Source organism: Bubalus bubalis, chromosome 23, assembly GCF_019923935.1.
Source record: "Bubalus bubalis isolate 160015118507 breed Murrah chromosome 23, NDDB_SH_1, whole genome shotgun sequence".
NCBI lineage: Eukaryota > Metazoa > Chordata > Mammalia > Artiodactyla > Bovidae > Bubalus > Bubalus bubalis.
This window is the reverse complement of record NC_059179.1, coordinates 5,775,653-5,787,818: the sequence shown is the minus strand read 5'-3', so window position 1 is coordinate 5,787,818 and position 12,166 is coordinate 5,775,653. Positions and strand designations below refer to the sequence as shown.

Genomic DNA, 12,166 nt, shown 5'->3' with positions numbered 1-12,166 from the left:
TAAGCTATAGATAACAAAATGATTGATTATCTATTGGTTTTAATAGGGGTAAAACATCACTACTTCAAATTAGATGTGTGGGAAAAGGAAATAAACAAGCATCACAGTAAAAAATATAAAAACAGTAGTTTTTTTTTTTTAAAAGCAAACTATATTATGCTAAGTAGAAGTAAGCATTAGAACAAGACTTGGCTATCTCTTGATATTGAGAATTTTTTTTTTTCTTTTTCAATTTGGGGAGAGTAATAAGGATATTCTGATTAAGTTTTAAGAGTTTTTACCTTAAAGAGATACATATTGAAATATTTACAGAGGAACTATTACGTTTGTGTCCTGTTTCAAAATAATGGTGTGAGACAATGAATGAAAGGTTTCCTAAGACTCAGCGAAGTTGGTTAGTTGATATGTTGAGGTTTATTATAATAGTTTGCAATTTTATTTATATTTGAAAGTTCCCTACTGAAAGGTTAAAATGTTTTAAACACTACTAATATCAAACTTGGGAAATGTAGCAAAAAATGTTTGTACTTTATTAATTTGCATTTAAATACTATATTCTTTTATAGCATAGTTGTAAAGCTTACTTTGAAAAGTATTCATTAATAAATTCTTAGTAAAGAATTTACAATAAATACTTCTTTTGAAATTTAATACTTCAAAATTAAATTTATTCTGTTTATTACCTTTATTCATAGTAGAGCTAAAGATAATTGAGTAGTTGAATCTAAAGAAGAGATGAACCTTTAAATGATGAATTAATTAACCTCAATTTACATAATGCTCTTATTATTTGCATAGTTAATGAGCAGAGTTTTATTATAGGTCATTAACAGTTATTAATAAGTGAAACTGTGTTAGAAATACTACTTGGGTTTATATTTCAGACTCAAGAAACAAAGGTCAGTCATGAAATGTTAATAACAATATTCAAAACATTAGGCATTAAAGTAACATTTAGCTTTCAGGCTTCACACATTTCTGAGAGGATAATTCATGAATTTGCTAATTGGTCTCACTCTGCATGAATACAGGGCACATATAAGTATACATGAGTATATAAGCTAAACTTCTATTAGTCTCAGATTTCCATTTAAATTACAGTAATGAGAACTAGTTTATTATACTCACATATAAAGTATCAATATGTTTTTATTCCTAGAAATTAGACCTATTTCTTGCAAAATGCTAGGTTCTGCAACTTAAATTCTTTCAGAGAAAGATGATAGATGGTGTTCAATTAATTTTTACATTTATTTTTATTTGCAATAGGCAGCTTACGTTATGTAATTTAGAACTATTGTAAACTTTCAACTCTTGATTTAGTCAATTCAATTACAATTTGAGGCATTCTCTACATTTTCTAAAAATGCAATTGCCTCCAGTTAAAGATTTTAAAAACTCAAATAACTGGACTGCTATTTTTAAACAACTTACTTATCTAGTGATGAATAATCACTGAAAACCATTTAATGCCTTTAATTTCAAAGACATACTATATATAATCTGATGTTTCCAATGATTTGGTTGTGCTTTGACAAACAACTGTGCAGGCCTCTACACCAGACCAGTGAGTGAGATTTGAGATAAAAGGACAGATAAATGAATTATTTTATGAACATCTGTTCAATTACAAACTGATACAGAACATTCTATAGTACATCTTTTGCTGTTACTCCCACTTTGTTCACTTTTCTCCTACATTGCTGGGGTGCTCTCTGTATCCGGCATTCATATGAGTACTCTTGCCCTGTCTCAGAGTCTCTTCCTGTTTCCTCTTTCCTCTCTTAAGATGCTGACTGATGGAATGTTGTGAGAAGATGTCCACAAGTGGGCTCAGAGTAAAATGTAAATATTTTATTACCTGTTTTGTACTTTATACCTTCTCTGGGCATGTATCTGCTAGTGGTTAAATTAAATATGGTTTTCTTAGCTTCTCTGGGGTCTAAAAAATTTTCCCATTCTTTACAATAGTTGACATATGATAATGTTAAGTGACAAAAAGATGGATTGTTTAACTTGCAAAGATGTATAATCTCAATCAATGGAAAAGAACAGTGTTTTTCCCATTATTGGGCTTCCCTGGTGGCTCAGATGGTAATTGCCTGCAATGCAGGAGACCCGGGTTTGATCCCTGGGTCTGGAAGATCCCCTAGAGAAGGAAATGGCAACCCACTCCAGTATTCTTGCCTGGAGAATTCCATGACAGAGGAGCCTGGCAGGCTACAGCCCATGGGGTCAGAAAGAGTTGGACATGACTGAGCAACTAACACTCCTTACTTACAGCTCTGGGCACATAGTAAGCACTTAACAAAGGAATTGTTGCTATAAATAAGTTTAAAATTTGAGAAAAAGGTCCTTTGTCAAGCCATGTGTCTTGATTATAGTTACAGCACATGTATTCTCTCTCACCATCCTATTCTATTATCAGTAACATCTCTCAGAATCTATGCTGATCCTCTTCATAAATTGGCTTTTACTCAGTTTTCTGTATACATAAACTATATTACACTGAAATGCTGAAGAAAGATTTTGGAGTCTAAAGATAGCTTAAATCTCCCACTTTTCATTTACTGACAGCGACATTTTTTAAAAAATCACTTAACCTTTTCTTGTCTTTGTAAAATGGGAATAATAAATCTCATTTCCTAGAAATGGATGTGAATTAAATATAATGCTATGTATAAATTATAATAAATGTTAGTCATTCTTTTTGAGATGCATTTCCCTCTGCTCTCAGAAAATACAAAGTACCAGAAGCCACACAATTCAGGGAATGTATAGTAATCCTGTTCCCATTAAAAATATACACTCCAAGGGGTTAGCCTTCACAGTGTGATTTTTTTTTTTAATGAAACATATACTGGAAATGATAGCATTTCAATAAAATTGTACAAAAAATTTGAAAATATTGTGTTATTACCTTGACTTTAAGGATTATGAAATCATTCTCTGCATTGCCATACTGTTGTTTTTTAGTGGCTAAGTCGTATTCAACTCTTCGCAATCCCATAGACTATAGCCCACCCCGCTCCTCTGTCCATGGGATTTTTCCAGGCAAGAATACTGGAGTGGGTTGCCATTTCTTTCTCCAGGGGATCTTCCCAACCCAGCGATCCAGCGCTGCATCAGCAGGTGGATGCTTTACTTCTGAACCAGTGGGGAAGCCTGAATGGCCGTGTGTCAATTCTTAAAGTGAATGAGCAATCATCTTCAAGTGTTAATGAATGTTCTGCAATCTCCACTGAGGATTTTATTTTAGATATTTGTATTTGGTTAGAAAATAAGTAAAAACACCATAAAATTCTCGTAAAATTCTTAAGTAACACAACTTACTTTTTGAAGGAACTCGGAGATTGGCGAGAACCACTTCCAGGGAATCAGCTTGAACTCGAAGTACATAGCTTGTCTTTGTTTCATAATCCAGAGGGGCATTCACGTAGATTACTCCTGTGATGTTATTGATTCCAAACTTATCTAGAATCAAAATACAATTCCTTTGTCACTCTCTTCATACTATAAGGGGAAATAATTCTCTTTAAAGATCACTGTGATTTTAAAAACACATATAATAAGAGTAACACATCAAAGTGACCAAATTAAGGCTTTGGGAAGCTCTGTTTCAGCTCTAGAAATTATCAACATCAGTGTTTCCCTAAATGCATGATCTGAAATTCCAGGTTTTTTTTGTTTGTTTTTTTTTTTTTTTTTGCAATTGTCCTGGAAACTGATGTTTCTCTGGTCAATTAAGTCTGTGAAACAATGTATACTGAATTCCTCACCATAGATACACATTATCTTCTACCATAGCAAATGCTTCTAGAAATCTTGTTTTAAAGAAATCCACTTAATTTTGTTTAATCAAGTATTTCATGATGCTATTGGATTATTATACTTTTTATGATTTAATATATCTTATTATCCTGCAGATTTAATGTTCTGCTAAGAACACGAGGGAACTGGGACCCCACTCCAGTACTCTTGCCTGGAAAATCCCATGGACAGAGGAGCCTGGTGGGCTGCAGTCCATGGGGTCACTGAGGGTCGGACATGACTGAGCGACTTCACTTTCACTCTTCACTTTCGTGCATTGGAGAAGGAAATGGCAACCCACTTCAGTGTTCTTGCCTGGAGAATCCCAGGGACAGGGGAGCCTGGGGGGCTGCCGTCTATGGGGCCACACAGAGTCCAACACAACTGAACCAACTTAGCAGTAGTAGCAGCAGCAAGAACACGAGGGAACAAACATAATTTAATATGTTAGTTATTTAAAAATATTATTTATTATTTTAAATAGCTTAAAATATTTGACCTTGAAGTTTATTTTTTAGAATAAATTTGATCATACGGATTTGAGTGATGGGCAGAGCACATTGGCAAACTTTATAATATCCTACCTCTTTCACTCTGTCTTTTCCTCACTTTGGTTTTCTCTACAGCATTTATAACTGCCTAAATACTATATATTCATTAGCCTGATCATTATTATCGTCTAGCTCCTCTTGTTGGATTGTTAAAGTCTACAATGATGATGATGATGTGTGTACTCAGTTGTGTCCCGCTCTGCAACCCCATGGACTGCAGCTCACGAGGCTCTTCTGTCCATGAAATTTTCCAGGCAAGAATACTGGAGTGGGTTGCCATTTTCTTCTCCAGGGGATTTTCCCAACCCAGGGATCAAAACTGTGGCTCCTGCTGCATCTCCTGCATTGCAGACAGATTCTTTACCACTGAGACTATTTTGTTCACTTCTTTCTCCTTAATTGCTGGAAGGTACTGAGTACATGATAAATGCTCAATAGGATTAGTAGACTAAATTGACAAGCAAATGAATTAAATGTAAAAATAATCATTGTGGTGGAGTGAGGGTAATAATTAGAACCACCTGTCTATATTCAAGGAAGAGAACAAATAAAATCATAGAGAAAAGTCATAAGAACAAATTGTGAAAACCATAGCTTCAGTCAGATGTAAGTTTAAGGCAAAAGGAAAGTCTGTAATATTTAGGGAGGAGGCATAACAGCACAGATGAAACAAAGAAAGTCAATAAGAAAAGTACAGTATTTAGCACTTGCTTTAGGGGCAATAACTTTTAGTAATGGTTGAAATACTTTTATTTATAAAAGTTGAAGACAACTTTCATAATTTCCTTGCAAACTGCTTTACAATATTATTAACATCTCCTAATTTAATATTGAAATGCATGTGTTTACGAAACATATATTAGCTTTTTTTTTTTTTAACCACCTACAACATTCCAGGCCATTTAACTCATAAAAGGGAAAACCAGAGGACAACTAACTGTGGGTAATAGGGAAAAAAAGAATCAATATGCTAATATAAAACTGAGTCACAAACTTATTCCCATAAGCTAGCAAGCCCATCTGTTCTCTGTGAAAAGTGATTGGTAGATAAAATCAAACTATTTATTTACTTACATCTGTTGATTATATGTTTGCTTTACTGAGGAATCACACAAAATGCACATGACTTTTATCATGCATGTGGCTCTTTGGTCATCCACAGTTATTTTTGTTCCTAAAATATCTTCAGGATTAGCGAAGGTATGACATGGGTTATAGATGGCACAGAACAGTGGTAAAAGACTACTATAGGCAATGATTATGACCAAAAGCTGAAAGTACATATGCATTAATTTTGAATAAATGTCATTAAATATCCCTAAATCAGGGGGAGGTGAAGGCTTTCAGAACTGGATATTGAGTATTCCCTAGTGGAAATTAATAGCCTTTGTCAATATAACTGGATTTTCAATCAGATTTAACACATAATTACATTTAAGTTAGACACAGCTTACTAGAAAGATAAACAGTAATGAAATCTGAAATTTATTCCAAATCTAAGTTTATTGTTTTATGATGAAAAGTGTTAGTCACTCAGTTGTGTTCAACTCCGTGCAACCCCATGGAGTATAGTTTACCAGTGTTCTCTGTCCATGGAATTCTCTAGGCAAGAATGCTGGAATGGATTGCCATTTGACTAAACATATACTCACCCTCTTCATTTCCTGCAACAATGGAGTATACAATGCTCTGATTGATGGCTGCAGCAGAAATTACACCCACCATTGTCCCTCTGGTTGCAAGTTCACTTACTGGAGGAGGTCTGCAGGGTGTAAGAGAAGATAACTTATTTTTATTGCCCATTTTCTCATGATGGAGCTTTGTATTTAATAATATAATATGTTAATTTTGTGTTTGTTATTATTTGAATAGTACTATTTTTGAAATGTTCAACAAAATACTGCATTCAGACCCTAGGCCTAACAAACTGTGCTCAAAATTATGCAAATGTTCTTCATTAAGAATGTCTTGTCATCTGTACATTACTGCTTCAGCATCTCCAAAAAATTATACAAAATTCATTTTGCTTGTCTCTGAAAAAAGTTCTGAATAGAATGCAATTGGTAGATACAACTTGCTATCTCAAGTTGCTGAAGAAAAATATGGCTTTTATGTTGGTAGATTAGCATATTTAAGCAAACAACCTTCAGTTTCTTTCTAGTCTAGTCCTTATCCTTGCTCTACTATAAAATTTTAACTGTCCTAAAAGTATTTGAATGGATGACATCATAAAATTAATATTTCTTTTGACTTCACTTATTTTACTTAACTTTAACCATATTATGCCTCCCATACAGTGATACTTAATTTTATCTATTTAAAACATTTTATTGAACTATAGTTGATTTACGATGTTATGTTAACTTCTGATACACGTAAAAGTAACTCATTATACATATATAGTCTTTTTCATGTTATTTTCCATTAGAATTTATTACAGGATATGGAATATAGTTCTCTGTGTTATATAGTAGGACCTTGTTCTTTATTCATTCTGTATTTAGTCATTTTCATGATACTTAATTTTAAAAATATGTTTTCAACAACATATCATCTCATGTTCCAAAACTCCATTTTATTTTACAATATTGGTCACTGCAACTAGGCTATTAGAACTTTATTTTCATAAACCAATGAAAATAATCTCACTCTTATAATTCACAGATACTTATATCATCCAGCTTCAACAGATTTAGAAAATTCTTAAACATTAAGTTCTGAATCTTGTTAGAGTCCAATCAATCTAAGCCATCTGACTTCTAAAGATTTAGCCTCTTTTCTCAAACTCATAAGATAAATCCTACTGTCCCTCTTTCATGTGGCCTTTCATCTTTCAGTACTTACTCTTTCAATATTATCCTTTATTTTTGTCACCACCTTCTGAGTTCTTCTAATCTAGATTATATTACACAATTATATATTGTACTTAATGAAACATTTTATAACAAATTCTGAGCTACCAATATAGTATGAAAAATTAATTACATGCAATCCTTCATAAACATCTTGTCCAAAATATTATGTTCTTTGCCACTGTACTCCATATATTTGGCAGGCTAAAATTACCTAAATGTAAAGTGACCTATCTTACAGATACCTGCTATCACACCTAATGGTGGTCCACATCTCCATTGCATGGTCAATAACTATTTCTTGATAAAGTATAAGAACTAATCTGTATAATTTTAATAAAATTAAATTTATCCATTTATTGACTTAATTTTACTTCTCTGCATATTTTGTCTTCTTTTTTAATAGCATCCAGGTATAGTGTTAGATAACCATATCTCCTTAATTATTAGTCTAACTGTTTTGGGTAGAACTGACTGACTCGATGGACATGAATTTGAGAAAGCTCGGGAGTTGGTGATGGACCAGAAGCCTGGCATCCTACAGTCCATGAGGTCACAAAGAGCTGGACAGGACTGAACGACTGAACTGAACTGACCAAATCCCCAGGGTATACGCATAGACACATTACCCAGCTCTGGCTAATGAGGGCATTTTACGTTTATTGCTCATGTTCATGTGTGACAAATCTCTCGTGCAAACCCAATGAAAGTCTTGACCAAGAACGTTACTGTAACCAATAAAACATACACACAAAAAAAGTTTTGTTGTTGTTGGCTAGAATTTTAATGTTTGTGCCTATAAGAAGGTTCTTGTTAATAATACCAACACAAATGAAATAACTAAAGGTTGAAAATATATCCACTACACTTTGATTAGTATTCTAAATGCTGTTATACTTAAAGCTGGGTAAACTCATAATTTCAGTTACTATTAGTAAAACAAAATTCTCCTGCATTTCTCCTTATATCTAGTTTTTCAGTCCCTTGAAATCAAGAGTTCCAAGTAATTTTAAAAAATGTTTAGATAAAAAAGGATACATTCACCCAAGTAGGCACTTTTAAAGAAAGTTATCTGAGATAACACAATTTTATTTTATAAGCAATTCATCTAGACATTGTTACAGTGTCACTTCAGTAAAATAGGGGTGACTTTTATAACCTTGAACCTAAAATGACAGTTGTCTACTGCTAAAAAGTAAGGCACTTAGAAAAGTGGCACTAAGATTATTTTGATGGACTAATTTGATTATGAATAGAAATCTTTTGTATGATATTTTAGATTATAAACAGACATTGAGACTAATTGTTATTTGCCACATTGGCTTGTGGTTGACCTCAGTGATTGTGAACTCCTTAAACCTGGAAAGGATTAAAATTAGAGAGCTATGGAAACACAGTATGATCCTCCATAATCTTCCACCTTGGCAGCCCTACCCTTGTGTATCCCTTTCTTTTTGTTGGAGGGTCAGACTGTGACTTGTCTCTAATGAATAGAATACAGCAAAGAAGATGGGATGTCACTTCAGTGATTATATTCAGTTCAGTTCAGTCCAGTCGCTCAGTAGTGTTTGACTCTTAGCGACCCCATGAATCGCAGCACGCCAGGCCTACCTGTCCATCACCATCTCCCAGAGCTCACTCAGACTCACGTCCATAGAGTCAGTGATGCCATCCAGCCATCTCATCCTCTGTCGTCCCCTTCTCCTCCTGCCCCCAAACCCTCCCAGCATCAGAGTCTTTTCCAATGAGTCAACTCTTCGCATGAGGTGGCCAAAGTACTGGAGTTTCAGCTTTAGCATCATTCCTTCCAAAGAAATCCCAGGGCTGATCTCCTTCAGAATGGAGTGATTATGTTACATAAGATTATAACTTTTCATTCTTGCTAGGTAGACTCTGACTACCTCCCTTGCTGGATTTAATGAAGCGAGTGGCGATGTGAGATGGTGCTGCTGCTGCTAAGTCGCTCCAGTCGTGTCCAACTCTGCGCAACCCCATAGGCGGCAGCCCACCAGGCTCCCCCGTCCCTGGGATTCTCCAGGCAAGAACACTGGAGTGGGTTGCCATTTCCTTCTCCAATGCATGAAAGTGAAAAGTGAAAGTGAAGTCGCTCAGTCGTGTCTGACCCCCAGCGACCCCATGGACTGCAGCCTACCAGGCTCCTCCATCCATGGGATTTTCCAGGCAAGAGTACTGGAGTGGGGTGCCATTGCCTTCTCCGTGCGAGATGGTGAGTTCTGACCAATAATAAGCAAGCAACTGAGGCCCTCACTCCAACATCATTGTGGAACTGAACCCAATCAACAAAAGCATGAGCTTGGAGGTGGACTGTTCCCTTGTTAAGCCTCAGTGAGATTCTAGCCCCAGACAACATTCTGACTAAAACCTGTGTGAGAATGTGAAACAGAGGACACAGATAACACATTCCTGACCTACAGAAATTTAAAGATGCTAAGTGTGTTGTTTTAATTCATTATATTTTTTTCAAGAATTGAAAATCTTTTTTTATGTATAACAAAAGCTCCAAATGATACCAACAGTCAACTTTATGGACACACCAGATTAAGAGGAACTCCCCTATATATGCCCAAGAAGTAAAGATAAAAATATTTGTGCAAAATTCTACTAGCAAAACATTACATAAATATTTACTATCCATCAAAGAAAAATCAATACATCATGGCATACTCTCCACAGTAGAACTTATAGAGCAGTGGAAATTAAAATGAAGCTACATACATTAACATGAATAAAGCAAAAAAAAAAAAAAAAAAAAAAAAACCTGTGTTGAGTATAAAAAATAAAAGTTCTAGTAGGTTGTATACAGTATGGTAACATTTATATAAAAGTTAAAACATGCTAGTAATATTATATATTGCTTAAGGATTTATACATATGTTGTAGAAGCATAAAACTGTGATTGAGATTATGAATACGAAATCTAGTGCAGTAATTTTAAAAGCACTAACAGATCACAATAGCAAAATGTTAACGGTCTGCATGGTAGTTAATTACATGGATATTTTTATATTATAAATTTCATAATAGAAAAATGTTATTCAACTTAGTGATTTAAAATGCTGCTGCTTCTGCTGCTAAGTCGCATCAGTTGTGTCCGACTCTCTGTGACCCCATAGACGGCAGCCCACCAGGCTCCCCCGTCCCTGGGATTCTCCAGGCAAGAACACTGGAGTGGGTTGCCATTTCCTTCTCCAATGCATGAAAGTGGAAAGGGAAAGTGAAGTCGCTCAGTCATGTCTGACTCTTCGCTACCCCATGGATTGCAGCCCACCAGGCTCCTCCGTCCATGGGATTTTCCAGGCAAGAGTACTGGAGTGGGGTGACATTGCCTTCTCCAGTGATTTAAAATACATGTGTGTTAAAATAAAATCACACTTGCAAAAGCTCTGGATGAAAGTAAAAAGTACTCTGAAATTAAGTGTTCATGATCAGGGGCAAAATGGAAAACTGTTTTCTTGATTTACTTGATTCTCTTTGGGATGGAGGCAGGGCCAATTTGAAACTCAGTGCATCACGGTACAGACATTCTGGATCAACATGATCAATGTCCATCCTTGACTCTATTCCAAAGGTCAGAGAGAAGGAACATAGGAGGGTGTATGGAAGGGAGCGAGTTCATGATGGAGATGGGAAAGTAGAGTGAACGGTGGGGCATCTTGAGTCATCTCTAGTCCTTATAGCTTCTTTCCACTTGAGCCCCTTGCACAAGGAGGGAGGCAGTGTATCTCAGAGTATGTAGGACCTGTTACAGTTTCCACTACCTGTGGAAGTAAGTGACTATGAAACTGATCACCAGTACCACTTTGAAGCCCAGGAGGAAAGCCACAAAGATATAGGCAGGCATCTCTGGACCTGTGCTCCCAGTGGGTTTGTATATGGCCTGCATTACTGTGGACAATATGAGGCTGGCCTGGATGGGAGGCTGGGTCTCGTGCTGTACCTTATGGGTAAATACACATTCAGATTCCTGCACTGAGACATTCAACAAATTCAAGCTTTCCAAGGTGTAGGTCCCATCACTATTTTGCTTGGACAGGGGTTTCACAGCTCCCTTGAACATATGGCAGTTCTCTAACCAGCTGAGATGCACATTCTGTGGATAGAATCTCTGCACGTGGCAGGTAACTGCTACCCCATCCAAGGAGTGTGAAGACTGGGACACAGTCACTGTAGAGGGGACTGTCACAGCCCAGAGAAAGCGGAAAATTACCACAGGAAGCTCACCAAGGGAATCAGCAAGCTCCCTAAAGATAGGGGTCCTCTGCTTAGCGCCTGCCACAGAGCAGTTAGGTATTGGCTAACAAATACAGCATAAGTAAGTGCACGAGTGAATGCATGCTTGGATGGAAGCAAGGAATGATGAAGCCATCTTAATCTTTCCTTTCTTTTCTACTGTGGACATTCAATAGAAAAAGATGAACCTGAATTTCATTTAAGAACCTCTGAATCAGCTGACTTACTCTATAACTTGATGAAGATTCCTAATCTCTAATCTTTTTCTTTTAATTTGTTTAAATTGAAGGATAATTGCTTTACAGAATTTTGTTTTTTTATGTCAAATCTCAACATGAATCAGCTATAGTTACCCTCCCTTTTGAACCTCCCTCCCATCTCACTCCCCATCCACCCCTCTAGGTTGATACAGAGCCCCTGTTAGAGTTTCCTGAGCCATATAGCAAATTCTCATTGTCTATCTACTTTATATATGGTAATGTTAGTTTCCATGTTACTCTTTTCACACATCTCACCCTCTCCTCCCCTCTCCCCATGTTCATAAGTCTATTTCCTATGTCTCTTTCTCCACTGATGCCCTGTAAATAAATTCTTCAGTACCATTTTTCTCGATTCCATATATGTGTTAGAATATGATATTTATCTTTCTCTTTCTGACTCACTTCACTCTGTATAATAGGTTCTAGGTTCAGCCACCTCATT

The 12,166-nt window shown here is 35.9% G+C and overlaps 1 protein-coding gene across 1 annotated transcript in view; it reads right to left on the bottom strand.

Moving 5' to 3' along the window:
* PCDH15 (protocadherin related 15) overlaps positions 1-12,166 on the bottom strand; it is a 1,798,632-nt gene that overhangs the window by 156,842 nt on the left and 1,629,624 nt on the right. Inside the window, exons 27-28 of the mRNA XM_045164127.1 lie at positions 6,014-6,123; positions 3,334-3,474 (exon numbers count right to left, since the gene is read on the bottom strand). Of these exons, the coding sequence (XP_045020062.1) occupies positions 3,334-3,474; positions 6,014-6,123 (251 nt within the window). The remainder of the gene's footprint in view (positions 1-3,333; positions 3,475-6,013; positions 6,124-12,166) is intronic.